Below are 21,029 nucleotides of genomic sequence, written 5' to 3'. Positions count from 1 at the left end.
GGGAATCCCGTACAAACATACCTTGCAGTGTATTATAGTGCCACGGCCCAGCACCACACTTATATCCAGAAAAATCTCATTATGTTTTCAATAGGAAGAGAACGCAGGCAAAGGCTGCAAAACTTGAATGTGTGCCTGGCAATAAAGATCATTCCTTGGAAATGTAAGCAGAGAATTACAAGGGGCGACACTGATAACTGAAGTAAACTGGATTTTGGGTAGAATCAGGATATTAAAAGGATAAGTTCTTAAAAGCTTGAACATCCATCTTAGCAGAATACGGTTCAAGAACTACAGCCTCCCAGACTTGAAATGTAAGTTCAATGACTAAAAGTTAAGGCAAATTGTAACTCTAAAGCTCATCAAATACCTACTGCTTTAAAGGCAAATTAAAAGCCACATTCCCAGTGAGGACACACTCAATGAGCATTGCATCTGCCTCTCTGAAGATTACTGAGGAGCTGCCCTGTTCGTAACTACAGCAGCACTTTGTGGAAACCGGCAGAAGCGGGGCCAGCTGCTGCACTCATAACACGACCCGACCGTACCAGCATGGATCCCTGTGCAGTATCACGAAGTTTGTAGGGTAAGCTTTGCTGTGTTGCACAGTCTTATAATAGCCTGACTTTTTGCCTTCAGGACACTAATTAAGCAATTCTCCGAGCCCACAGGATTACATCGTGGCTTAGAAGCTGTGACAGAAGCAAAGGCAGAGCTCTGCCGCGGGGCCGTCCGAGCAGGCTGTGGCTCGGGGAGGCACGTGATTTGATCCACGCCTTGCTGTCAGGCAGCCCTGTAGAAACAGGGGTCAGGCTTAATCTGTGCCAGACCTGCGCGCCGGTGCAAATTACGTCCTCTGGGCACGTTAGCCAGGTCACTGCGTACCCTAACGTAGCTAAACTTATCCTGTAAAATCCCCACGTAAAGGAGAAGCCTTTTCATTTCGGTGGTCAGTGATACCGTTAACGTAATAAATGAGCTGAACGTGCTGCAGAAACCAGCAAAACAAAGCCATCCTTTACCAAGAGTGGCATTTCACAAACCGTATCGGCCGTGGTGAGCTTGACCCTCGCCGCCCCCAGCAACGGCGGCAGGCCCAAAAGGCGAGCGCTTTCGCGGAGCACCCCTGCCCTCCGCAGAGCCGTACCTCCAGCAGCTCCCACCACGCAGGACGCAGCGCGGAGGTGGGTTAGTTCACGCCTCGACTCAGCCACACGTCGCAAGCCTGAAGTCCCGCTGCCTCCCACGTGCCCCTGCTTGTGGGCGACGAAGGGATCGGTCCCCCTCACCTACCTCGGCGATCCGGAGCGAGATCCTGCACACAAACTTCCTTCTCGCAGCGGCGTGCTAACATCCCCGCCGGGCCCCGCCACAAGGCTGCGAAGGGAAAGCCTTCCTGAGCATTTCTAGCAGTTGCTTTAAACATAAACAGCTGCAGGACACATCAGAGCTCTCCTTTAGACCCTCGGACCTCCAAAAATTGACCACTGAAGATGGGTGTACTTGCTTGCCTTATGTTTGCCCATAAACCCCAAGAAAACTGTTTTACTTTGCTATCTAAAAAACCAGAGAAAAGCATCTCATCTGCTTCCAGTGAGTGAAATTTTGAGGGGCTGTGTCAGACTAGAGCTATTTTTATGGCTTGTTTTTAGTACTAGATTTCTATTGTATTTTTGCAAATAAATATTAGACCTAAGGGACCAACATCTCAGCTACTATAAATCAGCACAGCTCCATTGACTTGAATGGGGCTATGCTGATTTAGGCCCCCTGGCTATTAGCCTAACCATAGGCTTTGTATGCTTTTTAAAGTTAAAAAAAATAGGCTTGTTCCATATTCAGCTGCTGAAAGAAAAGGAGACACATGGGCACAGATTAATGTAAACTACAGCTTTAAATGATGAGCTACTAAATATTTGCAGGACTCAAAGATTAATTGTAAAAATGTACTACGTTTGGTGAGATAGCCAGAAAATTACAGCCTAGATACATACACACACATATATATATATATTCCACAATTATTCAGTAGGTGGCAGTTAAAAGCTTAGATGAGCTTTGCAGTCGCCATTTAGGCAGTAGCACCAGCAGAGGCTGGAGTCAGTCCATCCGTACGAGCGAGAAAGCAAGCGAGAGGCTGCAGCCAAGCCAACAAAAGCATTAACCACGGCCCAGGCACTCGGAGAGAAAGCGGGAGAGGAGCAGAGCAGCAAGAGCGCGAGCCACAGAGCACACGCACGTCCGACAGCAGCGACCACAGGGCGCGCGAGAAAGCAGCAGACGGCAGAGCTACAGTCCCCTGATTAAGCCACGGACCCCTTTCTGGGGGAGAAAACCCACGGCAGAGAGGGGGAACAGCTGGTGCGATGACAGGCAGAAACTGAAGAGCGTTTGGAGCCGTCTGTTCCTTTGCAGGTAATTTCAATCATTTTTCTGCAGAGCCTCTCATAATAAAGGTAGCATCGCCTTGATGTTAGAGGTCTTTATTTCCCTTGGTCAAGAGCCACGGTCGTCGCTCAGGCAAAATTTCCGCTAAAGTCAATAGAGTTTTGCATGAGTTACGACTGCAAGATTTGATCTGACTGTGTATCTCACGTAGGGAACACGGCACATTACACGCCGGGGCTGGAAAGGAAGCCGGAGGCTGGTCACATGCATACTGACCAGCTAAACAGCATTATTTTTCAGTATGCCAGTAATGGCTTCATAACCTTTTTTTTTTTTTTTTTAACTGTCTTTCATTAAAACCTGATGTGCTGAATTTTGCCCTAATTTATGCCACTGCCACTGCAGTGTTTTAAGGAGAGGTTGCAGGTTTTTTTAAATGAAAGCTACATTTAACCTCATGTGATGAAAGACTATAAAAATGTTGAGTTTGAACAAAATAGCACCAGGGCTTGCTTCCTCTGAAACAAATACAAGTTTGCAGTATTCCACTCGCAGGCTGACAATATTCTATTTATTCAGTAGCTTGTGCCACTCAATGAAATGAAAGAAAACAAATCATGAAGGGCCATTCTCAAGTGTCTGCGAGTGACATGAATTCAGAGTTGATAATACTTCCCCTCTTGCTATGTTCTCCGTAGAAGGTGGGATGGTCCCTGTGCTGCAGCACTCGGTCACAGCCCCGTGAGCTCAGAATGGAGCAACAAGATTGGATGTATTTTCGTGAAAGTATTTTCTAAATGTATTGTTTCTGTGAGTGCCTAACTATACAGGAACACATATTCATGTATATATGTTTATTTATAAATGCACACATGTACAGGTATGTAATGTGCGCATACATATACCTGTCCACATAAATGAAGCCTTCACAATTTATTGCTGTTACACCTTTGCCAGGGTTGAGTTGATTGTGTCTCGGATGTCTGCAGATCCCATGATTTTTAATTCTGGGTCAGATGGCTTGGAGTTTGGGTTGGAGGCTTGCTTTTTTTTCCATCTTTTCTGTTCTGACTGATGGACTCCACGCATGTTTTAGGAGCTGCTCCCCCATGCTGGGGGCTCCTGCTGTACTTACTCTACCCAGTAGTGCCCAGTTCTTGTGGAAGGGCGTCTGTGCCACCACTCAGGGGCTGCGAGATGTGGTCTCCTTCCAGGTTTCATGCTCTTTCTCACACTGTGCACCACACTTGTGAGGCGACTGCATGAACAACTGTGCAAACACGGAAGGGGTTCAAATACACAGCTGTAAATCAATGGCCCCATGGAGCCGAAAGTCTGGGGGAATGATTGCAGTGTACAGCTATTTATCTTCATTCCTGGGCAGAGAGAAGAATGAGTGGGTAGAAACTGGTTGTGCACACATTTAGACCGGAAGGTTTCAAACCACTAGAGCAGCAAGGTTTTGGAGTTACCTTCTCAGGGAAAAAATAGAAACAAAGGTCTCTAAACGTTTTTCAGCTGGAACTCGATCCATTTATGAAAGCGATTACATGAAATGGTTGCCTGCAATAGCAAAAGATTGGATTTGATAATCCAGAAGGTCTCTTTCAGTGCTAAATTCCTATTCTCCTTACTATTCATTGGGAGTTGCCTCTATCAAAAGGTCTCTTTGCAAATGGGTCAAGGTCTTTGGTAACACAGTTGTTCATACATCCCACATCAATGCCAAACACAGGCATATTTCTCTTCTAGATTATGCTGCACTTCTGTTTGCACCACAGTGGCCCTACAGCAGAAACATGAGCCCTGATGGTCTTAAGGCTGAATCATATCCCCTTCTCGGGGCACAGAGCAGAGCTGTTCTTAACCTGTGGATGACCATCAGAGTTTAGTGGCATGGCTACTTACTGGTCTAGTGGTGAAGATCATATTACACCATCACACCGTATGCCACCAGCACTGCAACGCCAACAAAAGTAGCGGATCAGATATAAATTGGTATTGCTGCTACTAAAGCTGTTACTAACGGTGGTTCTAGTTTTCTTTGAGGTTCACCTGATACTTCCATTTTGCGCTAACCAACACATCTGCCCATGTAAAGATCCCCCCATCATGGGTGAAAAAGCAGAGACCCATATTTTCATTGTGATGGGCTGTGTAGTATTCGCCAGCCTTACCTTACTTTAACAAATGGCCATAAAAAGTACTTTAGTTCAAAGATGATCTCACAGAATGACCACTTTCTACTCTGTATTCCCTTTTCCTCTGCTTTCTCTTTTTAACCAGACTCTTTGCTTACTTTTTTGTCATTTTTATCTAAGAGGACACCACTACATTGAATTGCTATTAATTTGCACTGTACCCCAGTAACTATTTTGTAATAAGTAATAAGCTGCATTTGGATCTTCTAGCTCCCAGGCTGCATATGAATATCAGGCCATTTGTACACTTAAATGGAAATTCACTGTGGAACCAGTGGTACCAGTATTGTTCAGTATATAGTGCTGGTCTGAAATCTTATTTTTTTCGTCATAATATGTCTTAGTACTAGGCTGAATTGAGCAAGCATCAGTATTACATACTAGAAAAAAATGGCAGTTATGTGAAATTTGAGTACATAATATTAGAAATATTTATTTTCTCTTAGATGAACTATTTATTTAAGGGCACCAGAGAAAATCATCTTGGAAAATTTATTCTTTTGGCTCTTTTTTAGTTTCAATGCAAATAAAGGTCTTCCAGTATGAGCAAATAGATGCTTTCACTGCACCTTCTACTGTTAGAAAGGCGCACTAAATTATCTTAACGCTGCAAAGGCAGGCAATAAGACCCACCAAGTGACAATAAAACTGGACGCATGGATTGAAATAAAGCATACCTCTTATTTGCCTTTTAGTAAAAAAAAAAATCCACCACATCTTAATTACTACATAATTCTCAAAATGAATGTGAAAGGAAGACAACAGCAAAATTTCAAACGGTAGAGAAAAAGGATGTGCCAAACACACGTCTCCACTCACACCAAAGTCGGCAGCACCTCCTCAGAAGCAAACACATCTGAGCTGAATGTCAGACTTGTGTACCTGAGATGAAAATCAGTCTGTCTAATTTATTTGGCTGTGCAGGGCTGCCGGATGGTATAGCAGCGAAATGCAATCCCCCTCATGCTGACTGCAGGTAATGGAATGGGTTTAGGTTGAATCTGAATAGGCAGCAATGAAGTCATGACAGTCTTTTAACTTCCCTGTTTAAAATGGTTATGTAGTAAAGCGGTATGAAAAGAGCAAATCCATTTCTGGGCTGCAGAAGGTTCCCTCCCTGCATGTCCAGTAGTGCTGACTTAAAAACAAGGTGAAGCTCCGATAAGGTGCGTTACCTTTTTTTATTTTTACTATGTTCTTCCTTGAAGATCTAGAGTAACAGCTTTTATCTCTTCTGAAAAAGTTAGCAATTTCAGTAATCACATATTCGCTGCAATATGTTTGAACAATAACTCAAATTCTGCTGTAAGCCCCACTAAAAAATTTTAGTTTTCCCAGTTCCTTCCATCAAACATTCAAATGTTGACACGTGTTATTGAGAAAGTATTTTTACCTTGTCTAGTGCTGCAAAGAAAAAAAACATGAATTGAGAACAAACTACTATTAAGGCTAAACCTATCACTCTTAATTCAGAATAGAAACTCCTTAAAGCTGGGGCAGTTATGAAGATTAGTATGAAATTTCTTTTCTGTTTAAAAGTAAAACAAAACATCAGTAAAGAAAGTGTTCCATTTTCTGAAAGTGTTGGCATTAGAGAGAGATTTGAAAACTAATTCTTAAAGAAATTACACTACAGTGTAACAGGAAAAATAAATAAAATTTCCAAAAAGTTCAGTTTATGACACATTGCACATCAGAGACAGCACATAGCTTCTTGTCAACATCTGGAAACTCCTATCAGAAATCTGTCATTCCTGTCTCATGCTCCACAGTTACACTTTAATCACTGGTTTTCAACCCTCTGTGATACGCAGACAATTTGCAGTGGAAGCACAGACGTCTTCCTGGTGCCTGGGAGCATACTGACGACGGGACTGCGTTACTTAATCACTTCCCAGGGATCCTTCCGGCTCCTGAAAACCGCTGCATTAACCAATTCACAAGTTCCTGCCTAAGAAACAGTTGCACAATTTATTGGTTGGTAGGCTTTTCGGAAGACTTATCATGTGAAGTTAGGACAGCAAGACAGAGAGCGATATTCTCACTCGGACCTAAGCCAGGCTGTTTTAAATAGGGGTATTATTTGGGCTGTGTAAGAGTATCAGAGCGTGTCCCAGTGACCAGGACAACAATTAATGGATACAGCCTCTAGCTATGGATATTCATAAGAATAAGTCAGCAGCCCTTAGTCCTTGATGATTCTGCTTCTGTAGGAGACTTGGGCAAATGGCCCCAAATTAAGCAACTGAGGACTACAGAGGAAAGGCAAAAGGGCCACTGGTCTTTGCACTGTTTCCTCTGGTGGATGGAAAGCAGTCTTCCATGGACACATCACTCTTCTGTGTAAATGTACACATTTATATGGAAGTCAGCTGTTGCCTGTGCTGGGGCTTTTATCATGAACCTCACAATATATGCTATTTAACATCCAAAGCTTCTAGAGCAAAATGATTATTTGGGAAATTTTACTCTTCATTTTGGGGGTTTGTTTAGTGCTTCATACATTTCTAACTTTTTCTGTTCAGGAAAACTTAAGAAGCACACTTCTTTCCATAAGACATGGAACAGAAAGGCACATTTTTTTGGCTACTGGACATCTGGAGAAGCAGAAGCTCACCACAAGAGTGTAAAGCGGTAGATAATTGCTAAAAGGAACCTTATCTTGTTCAAAATAGAGCAGCTGAAGGTCAGACTGAATCTCTGATCCTGCAAATATTTATACAAGTAAAAAATTTCAGTTTATTTCCCTACTGTAGTAAATTGCTCTACCCAATAGCACAATGTTCTACATGTTGAAAGGTGTTTTAAATATAAGACTGAAAGTTGATCTTTCAGTCTTTACTCAAGCAAAAGAAATCTACTGAAAACTGAGCAACTACTACAATATTTGGCCTGTTATACCAGGTATTAAATTCCCCCCAAACCAGAAAAAACTCCCATTATAAAAAATACTCCTATAGAAAGTTGAATACAGTGCTGTTCCCTTGACGTTTTTCTCTTTCCCTGTAAACTCACAAGTACCTAACTAAGCATATGCAGAAGTTTCTGTGAGGTTTCTGAGTGAGTTTTGGCCTTATGCACTTAAAAGATTAAGGCACTGATTTACCAAAATACTCCATTAGATAAATAAATGTAAGAGGAGTTCCATTTAAGTCAACGGAATATATAACATGCCAAAAGCAAAGCCAGAATTTAAACATTAAGTCAGGAAATTCTCCTGTTTTAATTTTAAGATTACCCAGTTCACTAACTGGGAAGTGACAACCGGTATGGCACCAGTCGGCCTTGGGAGAACTTAGCATTTGGTATTATTGCTGTTTGCTGCCTTGTGCATGTGGGTAAGGTATTTTATTTGATAAGCAGGTTCAGGGATGATGAATTTGGTTTTATGGTAGCAAGTCATGAGTACGTATCTCTTACTCCTGAGGGGTTTTGGGCCGCAACAGAGCAAAACATTTAGGCATATTTTTAATTCTGAAGCTCTTTTGTTGGATCACATCTAGTACCTTCTGCATTTTGTGCACATGACTCCATAGCCAAAATGGGAATCCACAGACCCTGTTTTCGTCCTCCGTCCTGCCTTCTTCCTAGGCAGGCGATGCCACTTTGACCAACCCTAGTTAAAGAACTCCACATGACTTTATTGCCCTTTTTGGACAACTCACCTGATGCTCCCCCTTTTCTACTTCCAGTTCTTTCTTGCCTACAGAAACTGCATCTGCCACAATCTCTAATGGCCTTGTATTAGCTCTATGAGTTAGTCAAGATTACTGTTACTAGTCAAGAGACTATGACAACTATGTGTTTGGGGTCTTCTGTTTTACCCAGGGAAAACAACTACTATGATATTTTATAGGGGTTAAAACAATTTTGAAAAGGTGTTGTTTTGGGAAATGAGATTTCCAACACTGGCATGTTGAAAATATAGCCATTACTTTGCTAAATGAGAGCACAGCATCTGTGACTAGAGAATAGGACGGGATTCGGATTCTACCTCCTTTAAATATACATTTGTCTTTACGACAGATGTCCTTAAGGCAATATTCTACTTCTGTAAATACAGAAGAAAACTGTGACAAATTATTCTGAAAGACTAGTTTCCTTTCTACTACTCTTCAACGTTATGGAAGCAGCGGGAAGGGAATCTGTAAAAGATTCTCAGAGAAACTTCCTGAAACCAAACTTTTTAAACCAGATATCCTGGCTTAATACCTAGACTGCAACTGCAGTGTGGCATACAGTAACATCTGTAATATAGTGGAGAATCTGGCCCAAAATGCAAAAAACCCTGTGACTGTAGCTAACATTGAAAAAATGGAGGATTTTTTTCTTTTTTCTTTTTCTTTTTCTTTTTTATAGATACTTGAAAGCAACTGCTGCAATCACCCAGTCCAAATCCTCCAAAGCGCACATATTGTTCACTGCAGTTCTGTTGTCTCAGTTCTGTACAGTTTTGCACAGACTGAGCCACTGCTTTTGTTTCACTTAGCAAATTCAAAACAATACATTTTCTACTCAAATTCAAGCAATTCAAACACAGGAGAGAACCTAGCTCTAAAATTGAATCTGTTTCAACTGAAAAAAATTGAATTAGTAGTTTGAATTTGCGCGTTCTGTGAATAAGTGGAGTAGAAAGACAAATATCTGATCATGCCACTTACTGTCAGAAGTAAGATCAAGCAAGTATCACCATAAAAACATTGTGTCAGAGAAAAAAGTGAGGTTTAGGACACACAACTTTGTTTTTATTTCCACAGAAGATGCTGTTTTCTCTGTGACAGAGGCCAGTCCATTTCCTTCCAGCTGGTGATCTAAAATATTAAGTTGGCTTTGCTTTTCCTTCAAACTAGACTTGAGAGCGACCTTCTGTCGTTGTCCGCCATGATCTATCACGACATCCAGTTTTTGTATTGACTCTGAAAACCAATCTTGGAGTCTAAAAGCCTCTGTTCAGCCTGCTCTTTCGTTGGTCACACTTGGTAACTTCCCCAACGATCTCAGCGTTAGACTATTAAGCTGTTTTCAGTGTCCAACAGTTGAGTGCTATTTGGTCGACACCGCTTCTTATGTCCAGAAATTGCCACATCATTTCTAATTGCTGCTCCCTCGCTGGCCTCCAAAAGTCACTGATTTTCTTAATCTTTCTGTCACTGTCAACAGCTCTTTTACTACGTGAAGCCTACATAGGCAGACTTCAGAAACAATGCTCAATCAGACCACAATTCAGTGCAAATTAACAAAACAGAAAAAGAACTTATTCAGCCCAAGCATTTTCTGAAGGCTGAACTGGGAGGTGCAGGCCGTGTAAGCAGAGCCTATTTTCACTCTTACGACAGTAGTACTTTACATGACACCAGCTGAGCTTTCCTTTGGTATACCAGGAAGCAAGTTCTTGCCCGTTCAATGCTGAAAATCTGGAAGGAGACTTGATCTCCACTGATCATGCAATATGCCCATTATTCCTAAACATCATTCTGTGTCATCCCCCGGTGCTAGCTGAGATGAGTGTTAACACTGGGCAGGATTCAGTGACTCATTACAAAAATGACATGCTTGAGGGACTCCGGTCATGAGCTCTTAGACTAATTCAAAACCTTTTTTTAAAATGAAACAATAGCAAAACTGCTGCTAGAGTCCCAGAAATTTTTGGAAGCAATTTAACTAATCACCAGCATTTCATCATCATCAGATTCCTGATGTTTCTCGGAGGGTTATCTTTGGGTGGAACAGCCGTAGGCAAAGAAAATTTGTTAGCAATAAAGCCAGATTTCTGGAAGATACTTTCAGAAAACTCAGAGAAATCTTAGGGCTTAGTGATCTCTGGCACTCCATAAACACTTTGATAAAAACAGAATCAATCAAAATCTTTGAATCCCACTTCACACTATTTTGTGAAAGACATATTTTGTATTTCAGGCCCTCCTTTCTTTTGTATGAAGGAGTTAGGATCTGAAATATCTGACATAACTCCCTATGCTTTTGTCTCATAAAGTTACTGAAAAGGTTGTAGAAATTATGAATAAATAATATTTAACTTAATATCTGTTACCTGACAGTCTCTGGCTAATATCTAACAAACGCATCAGATACTTAAATTCAAATGCAAGAAAGTCACTGATGTATGGATAAACATTTTGAAAACAAGGAAAAATGCTGCAATAACTTAATAAACTGCAACTTTGACACAGCAAAGAAAATTCAGGCAGCAGTTTTACTCTGAATGTATCAAATAATTTTAATTACCCTCCTTAGTACCGTCAATCTGTGCATGGCTCCTCAAGTAGATGTGACTGGGCCAGTTGCCTATTTTATGTAAATGTGCAACGCAAAAAGAGGTGGTGTTTTGAATGAATATTTATTTCTGGCCACGGTTTTGTTCAAATCTCAACTGCACAGGTGCAAATCATCTTCTCTGCTCACAAAGATGGCAAGAACGCCACCTGCGTAAAAGCCTGCGATGACGTAAATCAAAAGTGCTACAACATTCCTGCAGTGAAGAAATCACAATTTTGCACTAGCTAAAGCTCAAGGAGCAGGCTTTGAAAGAACATTTTGCTCACCATCAGAATGTAAAAAAAAGTGCTCTCCAGCATGCACTAGAACCTCATGTTGAAAGAAAAAGCTGTTTTAACTGTTACCATTTTTTCTTCAAATGTCAAATTTTCAGCTGATGAGAAAAGAGAAAAGAGAGAAGAGAGAGAGAGGAGAGAGGAAAGACAGGAAAGAGAAAGGGAAGGGTAAGAGGAAAGGGAGGAGAACAGAAAGAAAAAGAGAGCCTTTTATTAAAAGACAGAAACTTTAGAAGTAGAAAAATACCCATTCTTTACTTTAAATCCATGTTCATTGGCAGGTGAGGTGAAAATACGCCCCCCAAAATGCCTGGCTATTTATATACACAGTGGATAACAAGTAAAAATTCCTTGCAGAGCTCTCTTTTCTCCTGTTTATAAATAATGTGCACCTCTTTCATCTCTGATATGATGAAATGGCCAGCAGCCTCACAACCATTCTGAGGTTCATCTTATCTATAACTAGATTTTCTATTACCATCCACCTCGCACCACATATCTTTGCATAGCGGTGTCATCGCTGGATAGCCTGATGGATTTTTACTTTAAACTGATGCAAGCTTTTAAAATAAATGCATTCCATGTACTTTATTATATTTTCATCCTAACAGTGAGAATACAAACAGAGATGTCTTCTTAGATATATAAAAAAAGGGACTGACTGTTAGGGAGAGTTTCCCTAACGCTGACATGAGAGGATTTTACCCAAAGAAAAAGAGCTTTCAGGAAATTAATACACAGCAGCTGACAATTGCTGTATTGCATATCAGACTGACATCTCAGTCAGATGTCATCGAAACCTGAGATTTGGATCAGCTAAGACACAATAAGAGCTGCTGACTCCAGATAACAAATGTAGTATCAGGTTGTTTTACAAAACCAGCGTTACCTTAAAAGACATCATCTAGCCAAACCATTTTCAAAGAAATTTGCAACCTGTGGCATTTCATGGAAGTCTGCCAATACAAATATGGTGAAAATCTTTTGTAACAGAATCAAAACTGTGGAAGGACCGGAGAGGGAGCATCCTTTTCTTACCTACTTCCAAGTACAAGGAAGAGGAAGGTTTACCACCACAGCAGGCCCATAGGATAATCTAGTCTAACATTACCCTAAGGGTAGGCATTCAAGTAGAGTCATTTTCAGAAAACTTCAAAAGTATTTAATATGCACAAATTCAGTCTCCCCATCCCTTCTGCAGTGAAAAGGAACAAATATATTATTCAGTGCTTCAATACAAACATGACAGGCAAGTCACAAATACAACGGATAGACAAATTAGACCAAGAAACTGATTACAGACAGAGAAGATAGCTATGGAGATCCATGGGCTAAATGCAAGATCAGTGACACTGATTTTGTAACTGCTAATGCACCCACACATAATTAATTACCCAAAGAAAATTAAGAGTTTGAAATATCAAGTGCATAATCAGTAACACAAGGCACATTGTTTAAACATTTCTTAAATGCATATTTTTATTAACACTATGTAACATAATGACCATTCTTATATCAAAATGACGCAGTCCCTAAACCTTATCTTCCTGCCAGAAAAATCCTTCAATTCTTCTACCTGACATGTCAGTAGCAGCTAGTGAAGAATTTAGTCTAAAATAAAATTTTGTAGCTGAGTTTGAACCGGAGGCAGCCCTTATTGCTAGTGAATTGCCCATCAAGCTCACTGGCAGCAACATGGACCTTGCACTAGGAGAGGATCTGCATAAAGCAGAGCTAAGTCAGTGAACACAGTTAGATGGAGACTCACTAAGACTTGCCGAATTTGCACATTTTAGTAAATTTGCACTAATGTAGCTTGTAAAGGTAGCCATGACCGCCCGCCCACGGGGAGCTCATCGAGAAGATGGATCAAGGCTCTTCACCGTGGTGCATGGCAGGACAGGAGACAACAGGCATAAGTTGAAACAAGAGAAATTCAGACTGGATATAAGAGGGAAAAAAGTCACTACAAGGATAACTAAGCAGTGCAGCAGGTTGCCAAGAGAGGTTGTGGGAAACCTTGGAGGTTTTGAAGCCCCGACAGGACTAAGCCCTGAGCAACCTGGTCTGCCCTCATGGCTGACCCCTCGGTTGAGCAGGAGGTTAGCACAGAGACCTCCTGAGGGCCCTCTCAGCCTGAATTATCCGACAAGTCTGTGGTCATTTCCACTGACAGCCTGCAAATTCTCCACAAGCAATCTATGTGCTATCCTTCCCACTGGAAAGTCTTCCTAATGTCTAATGTGAATCTTTTGCTCTGCAATTTAAGCCCATCAATTCCTGTTTTATCCACCACAGATATCCACCCTCCCTCTTTGCAACAATTAACTATGTATTTGAAGACTACTACCATGCCATTTTCAGGTTCACTTAGATGCTTTTCAGATGCTTAATACTTAAATGCAGCCTTTAAGTGCCATGTTACAAATTGTTCTAACTACTGGGCAAGCATATGTGCCAGCTTTCTTGGAAACCTGTAAGTGTGTTTAAAACATGCAGCTTAATACAGCAAGAGAACACTCAGTTGGCTTTTTTAATTCAATTTTTACTCCCACACTATTTCACTGATTTTCATAGTCAAATACAGTTTCTGTCATCATCTCATACGTATTATCTGATTGTGCAAATTAACTTACACTTCAGCTATTTCTGAGGTAAAATAGTCATGTTTTTCTCTCTTGCCTTCTTGCTCACACAAATTATTAAACCATAATTCTCACGGTAGCTCATTCTCCACACTTGCCTACCACTCTGTTCTCCGTTTGTGCATTTGCAGCTCATAGCCCTGTTTACTCTCAGTGAAGCAGCTTCCTGCTAGCTTCCTCCGGTCTTATTCCTTGCTAGCTACGTTGGATTTTGTTTGTTTTCTCAACAGCAGGAACTCCTTGCCCGTCCCCCTCTTCCTCGTAGGCCCTTCCCCTTGACATAAACACAGGCGCGAGTGTTTTCTGAGGCTGTTCTTCTTTCCATTCCTTGAATTCTGCTTCCGCAGGGAAATCATTCTGCTGCAGTGCCTCAGGACAAACACCCTTATTTATCAGTCTTTGCTATATTTAAATAGGTCTCTGAGAGCCACAGCAGCTGCAGCGCAGGAGCGATGGAAGGGCCAAAGCTGCCGCCTGCCTGAAGCTAGGCTGGGCAAGCAGTGCTGTGACAGCTCTCCGTTTCGCCTCAGGATCAGCGTCCCCAGTTGCATTGGTTATTTCACCCAAGGTGTGGCTGAGGAGGAAATACAACTCCTTTATCCAACACATTATGTAAAGACAGATGTTTTCGGCTTACTCAGACATAAGAATTAGAATGGAATAGGATGCCCTGAACAAGAGGGATAACAAAATCAGAGTATGCTTCAACAGCAAAATGAAGACATTAGTGCAGCATGGATAGGCTTAGCTTTAATCTAACTGGCACAGGCAGCAATAGCATTGAAGATGCAGAAGCACAAAATTCAGTGTGGGCCAGCAACTGGGATAAGGTCATGGGGGCTCCACTCACCTCCTTACTTCTGCATCATCCCTGCTATTGTTCCCCGTGCCATGAAATTCTTCCCCACACCACAATCACTTCTTCAGCTGCAGTGAAGAAATACCTTGAAGGCTATCAGCTTCCTTATTCAGTAGGGAAAGCCTTCGGGTTATTGTGGATTACCGACGACCCAGGCAGCATTGCAACAGGTCTATTCAGTCACCTGGCCCCTAAGGCACTTGGACAAGAGAACGGTATTTCACTTACAGTCTCCCCTATTCAATCACCCATTTGCCTCAGAATAAATACAGGTGCAGCAAATTTTGCAGTTTGTCCAATGCACACTATTTATATAATGCTCTATCTAGCTTTGGTCTGAAAAATAAGGCTATCCTAGACTCTCTTCATCTTCTGTGTTCAATTTTTTCAGCATTTATTTGCTTAAATCTTACTAAGTATAAGAGATACATGCTGTGTACTTAATGAACTGCCACTGACAGCAAGAGGAATTTATTTTCACATTTATCTCAATGAATTCAGAAACAATTATAGCTTGCGACCCTGACAAAGCTTTATCGTTTTTATTATTTAAAAATGGTGACCATATCTGTGGTCCTATTGTTCACAGACCAGACAAAGGGTTTTCCAAGCTTCAGGGCTCACGGTGTTCTGTGAGCAGTATTTGCCTTTTATTCCAAACTTGATAATATGAGCCATTTACAAACCTTGTGAAGATGCCTGCACAACCTTTCTCAAAAATGCAGGCTCTCTCATTTGAAGATAGTGTACTGCAAAATGAAAATGAAAAGGCAGACTGAACACGAACAATCTCAGCTTACCAAAGTGTACCCTTTGAACTGGAAACGAAGTGCGAAAACACGTCAAAGTGGGGCACACAATCCCAAAGAGCTACAAACAAAGCTACAGCACTGTTAGCGCAACAGCAAAGCTGTTAGCACTGTTGATGAAGAATCCACAGATGTCTCTTACACTTCACTAAGAAATGTTGTCCAGTTGCACTGGAGATAAATTCCCTTGTTATTGAAGAGCTGGCATGTTGAGAATAACTGACTCTCAGACATCTGTCTGTCAATTTGCTTGAATAATGATTTGAGGAGACAGACTCGTTTTAGAGACAGCAGAGTATTTCAGCCCTTCGCCTTGCTGAGGGGCCAGTTCCCAAATGAACGGTTGCGGCCTTTTATTCTGGGGGCATTAGCCCACTAGGATGAATGCTTAAAATAACAAGGCTAATTTAAAATAAGGTATGAAGCAGTGAAGGTGGTCTTTCATTACCAACCCGGGCTGGATTGGAAATCCTAAACCCATTGTTGAAAAAACATCATTCTTTAGCCCCTCCCAAGTCCTCTGGGATGTCATTACTTACATCATGTTCATTTTTCTTATTGGGAAAGTTAGCATAAAGTCCATTCCCCCACAGGAACCTGTATTAATGTCTTTGTTCTTGCTTTTTGTTATTTTCTTTCCTAGATCTTTCCCTCTATCTGAGAGCATCAGACTCCCCAGGAAACATGCCTGAGCAAAGCAATGATTACAGGGTTGTTGTGTTTGGGGCTGGAGGAGTCGGCAAAAGTTCTTTGGTCTTGAGATTTGTGAAAGGCACTTTCAGAGAGAGCTACATCCCCACCATTGAAGACACCTATCGGCAGGTGATCAGCTGTGATAAGAGTATATGCACTTTGCAGATCACCGACACTACCGGGAGCCATCAATTTCCAGCCATGCAACGTCTTTCTATTTCTAAAGGACATGCTTTCATTTTGGTTTACTCAATCACCAGCCGACAGTCCTTGGAAGAACTCAAACCCATCTATGAACAAATATGTCAGATTAAAGGAGATGTAGAAAGCATTCCAATAATGCTGGTGGGCAACAAAAATGATGAGAACCAAAATCGAGAGGTGGAGAGCAGTGAAGGAGAAGCCATGGCCAAGAAGTGGAAGTGTGCCTTTATGGAGACCTCTGCCAAGCTGAACCATAACGTGAAAGAGTTATTCCAAGAGCTGCTGAACCTAGAGAAACGCAGGACTGTGAGTTTACAAATTGATGGCAAAAAAAGCAAGCAGCAGAAAAGGAAAGAGAAGCTGAAAGGTAAATGTGTGGTGATGTGAAATTGCACTGCCATGAGTCACTCACACAGTCTCATCTGTCTGACAATAGCAGTGTGAAACCTGTAGAAAACAGAGAACCATACAAGACCCTATTTATTAGTATCTGTTTTAAAAGAAATATTTGGAAAAAATGTGTTACTGTGCTTACTATTAAAAAGCCAATAATTCAAACATCATTTGCTCCAGCTATCAGTGCAAAAAAATCAGGATGTTAAAAACAAGACAGGCCAGGATATCTAGTTTTATAATTTAGAGAAGAAAACAATTTCCATCCTTTGCGTACTGTGGAAGATCTGGGAAGTCAACTTCATAATCTTTATGTTTGCATATAACTGCAACGGAAGGCAATGTATCTACATAACGTACTGTTAGAAGAAAAACCAACAAATGCCCATGAAGAAATCTAGAATGTATAAATGCATGCTGGATTAAGTTATCATATCCTTTAAGAATGCTGTGGACAAACAATTCTGTGCAATTTTCAGGACTGACTGCTGGGGCTGTGTGAATAACAAAGGTAATCTCGGATCTTTCAAACATACGGACTATTTTGCACTAAAGTGAAGTATGGGGGTAGCACAGTTAAATGGAGATTCTCTCTACCTCCCACAGCATGAGATGTCCTTCTAGTCTGATGCAGTGTTTGAATGGAAGGATGGGGAAAAACCAACCCCTTTAGGAGAGCTGGAGATCATCTCCTTTTCTGGACACATCACTTCAAGAATGACCTGTACTTCAGGCCACAAGAAGTTTCAGAAGAGCAGACGTTTGCCTTTGTCAGATTGTATACAAATGGTGTGCATATACAAACCAAAAGCTTCCTCAGGGGACTTTCTGGGGACTGCCCTACAAAAGCCCCTATGGAAAAGGCTCAGTTCGAACATTGCTGATGAGTACCCAGTGTGATTGGCGCATGAACTAAAAGTCTATTGAAGTGGTGGTGCTGTTGGAGGGCAGTCAGTGCAGTACACAAAGTTTTTATTCCAATTACCAGATTAGCCAAGTAAAGTTTCTTTACATCACTATATTTCAATTAGAATGATTTTGCATTCATGCTAAACTTCCAATACACTACTAGATCTATTGCCTTTATATTGTCTAAAGGGTTTTATATTTACCATTCAAACTCACGCTTTGAACTGCTGCGACTATTTATAGAACCAAATCCTCCGTCTTGAGTTAGGGCCCACAAGTGTCTCTAATAGAAGATGCGCTGGGATAAGTACTACAGGATTTGGCATATTAAAAGTTGCAGTCAGAACTGTGTTACGATGCAATACAAGGTTCAGAATAGAAAACAACTTGTTCAAACTACTCTGTCAGGGGAAACCGCTCTTCTCAAAATCCTTGGAAGAGGAAAAATGCTTTCAGTGTGAGCTTTTCTGGATCTCTCTCCAAAGCTTTTTTAAAAACTAATACGAATGAGCAAAGTACGTATCTTACAGACAACAGCAAAACAAAGACCATCAGAAAGAAGCACATACATTTTTTAAAGGACACATCAAAATTGTATAAGCTACAATTTGCACCTTAGGGACTGCTTTGAAATATGAAAAACAAACCACAGCATTTTGGGGAAATGTGTATGTCAAAATCATTCTATGGGGAAATGCAGTCAAGTACTAGTATTATTAGCATGCATGCCGTTGCATTATAAATGTCTTCTAAGAGCTGTTTAAAGGCAGTATTCGCATTAAAAAAATGTTACCTTGCTGCTCTCAAAGCTACTGCTTGTTTACTTTCTACCTTCCAAACAGAAGCGCAGGTGTTTCACAGGCAGGATGAGCAAGAATCGCTATCAGCACTCACAGAAAGCAGCACAACTTTTGTCATGCACTCCAGAAATTTTGGCGCCACTAAAATCGCACACAAAACTCCAACTGATTTCAAAGAGGACAGAATTGTGTGTTTACTCCACTGCATTAGAAGAGAAACCCGCAGAGAGCATGGAAAAAGCTACGGCTCTTCCTTAATAATAAATTCCTGGCTCTTACACAATGCTTTTCCTCCACGAGTCTCAAAGCACTTTACAAAAAGGACAGCATCATTAGCTTAGCTTTACAGAAGGCGAAAGCGAGGCACGAAGCGCGGAGCAACCTCAGAGGTCACCCAGCAGGCTAGTGAGAGACCCCGCCATAAAACCCGATCTCTGTCTGTGTTTGGCCAGACCGCCTCTTCACATTCACAAATAGTTTTTTAAAACGCATTAAGCATTAAGCAAGCTGGTATAGTTTATATGGCTGAGCACATTTTTTTTCTTGACAGTCTATCAATAAATCAAACAGTATTTTCAGATCAGGGATGCAACACATTTAAAAGCACTATGTTTAGTAAGACTTTTATACATGTTTGTACATTTAATCTGTTTGTAAGCAAACGGTCGAAGATCCTCATCTTTACAGTTTTGGGTTCCGGTGACAAAAACTGGAAAAAAAAAAAAAAAAAAGAATGAGCACACGTGGGAAGTGAGGGGTCATTTACAGAGGCGAGCAGTGCAGAGGCCTGCAGCCGATGCTAACGGAGAGGTGCCCAAGGCCATGTACGGCACATGTCGGTGAGCTCGGTCCAGCAGCCCGCATGGAGTACCGGTACAGAAACTCCAACCGAAAGGGCCATATAAAGGCAGAGATCCCTATCATACCACTGCTTTTGTGGGTGGGATTATTTACGTGACGAGGAATCTTGAAGAAGTAGAATATAAGGGATCCGACTTGGATGCAAAGGTTACGACTGTAATGTCCCAGGCTGGCATTTGGCCTTCGACTTGCGTTGACTGTGCCCGATGGCAAGAGAGGCGTAATTGCATGGCCAAGGTGGAAATAAAACAAGTAACCACCTGCTGTTAGGCTTAAGGACCATTTCCTTCAATTCCCAGTCAATTCCTCTCCTGTTACATAATAAGCCATGAATTATTTCATGGACTTGCATGTATCAAAGCAAGGCCAGTACAGAAGCAATATTACTCACGGACCACAGACTCGAAAGAGAACATATTTTATACCCTTGCATTGTCATTGTAGTTTATACTACTAGATTTTACATATCTTACATATGTGTGAGCTGGTTTAAAACATTTAGTTTGCTATTACTTATACAAACTTTTTTTTTTTAATACAGGAGAAAGTTAGGTAAATAAAGAAAATATACAGCTTTATTACATTTTGTGTTTTCTTTGGGAATGTGATATCAGTATAATAAACTCTTAAAAATGTACAGAAATAACAAGACCTATTTAAAACATGTAAGATCTACAGTGAATTTTAGCACCTGCAGAACATGATCTGGACAAACTGACTCTTCGCAGTGCATGACTTTTATATATGTATATGGAGTATTAAGATAAATAGTTCTCATGAAAATGTGGTGTTGCAATTTCATTAGCAAATACTTTATTCAAAAACTCTGGATATGAAGTCATTTGTGCCTACAAGTTTCTATGTTTCCAGTGATGTTCTGAACATACAAAATAAAGTTTTAAATGCAAACACTTCTCTGATCTAAAGTTGACCTTTCTTTCATTGTAGCAAGACTTCAAAGCAATCTACCTTATTCAGAGAACCCAGACTACTGTTTCTTTCGGTCACTAGAAGCAAAAGAGTCCGTATTTTATTACTCACTTTTAAATAATGACAAATTTGAACTTCATGCTTGTTGAAAAACTGAAACGTACTATACGGATGCTCCTCTTCCTCTTCTTTTCTACTAAGCACATGGTTTTAGCTTACGGATGTTTTTGTGGAATTTCCCAAGCCAAACAGCTATTGCATATTATACTACCACTAATGTTTCAAACTAATATTTCAAAAAATATTCAACATAGTACCTTAACACTTCTTGTAATTCAGAAGAGGTGCTAATATTTGCTGTTAAATAACAGTTTCTGTATGTAAGCAATAATTTGCATGCAATAGAGGAAGGGATCAATAAACAATTATAAATACTTATGCCTACCAATGTGCATTCAAACCATTTCTTAACTATTGAGTATTGAATACAAACTTCACATCATATGTGAAGTAATTGGACACAGCAGTCAAGAAAGCTTTGCTTTTTGGAAAAAGACACCCAGAATTCATAATAATTCCTATCATTCATTTTTTTTCTCATAATATACCATCAAATGCAATGTATTGCACTGACTCTGACACTGTCTATCCTGAATTTTTTGTCATGGGTTACTATTCCTGTTTCTCACTGAAAAACATATTCCTTGTTCACACATGTCCTCATTCAAAGTCATAAGTACATATTTAAGTCTCATTCAGTTCACTGCC

General features: G+C 40.8%; 1 protein-coding gene across 1 annotated transcript; it reads left to right on the top strand.

Moving 5' to 3' along the window:
• Positions 1 to 2,094: 2,094 nt before the first annotated feature.
• Positions 2,095 to 20,242, top strand: LOC112978818 (GTP-binding protein Di-Ras2). The gene is made up of 2 exons (XM_026092552.2): positions 2,095 to 2,415; positions 16,115 to 20,242. The coding sequence occupies exon 2, from the start codon at positions 16,156 to 16,158 to the stop codon at positions 16,753 to 16,755; it is 600 nt and encodes a 199-aa protein (XP_025948337.1). The 5' UTR covers positions 2,095 to 2,415; positions 16,115 to 16,155; the 3' UTR covers positions 16,756 to 20,242.
• The last annotated feature ends 787 nt before the right edge of the window (positions 20,243 to 21,029 follow it).

Source organism: Dromaius novaehollandiae, chromosome W (genome assembly GCF_036370855.1).
Source record: "Dromaius novaehollandiae isolate bDroNov1 chromosome W, bDroNov1.hap1, whole genome shotgun sequence".
NCBI classification, from domain to species: Eukaryota; Metazoa; Chordata; class Aves; order Casuariiformes; family Dromaiidae; genus Dromaius; species Dromaius novaehollandiae.
This window is presented reverse-complemented; position numbering and strand designations above follow the sequence as displayed.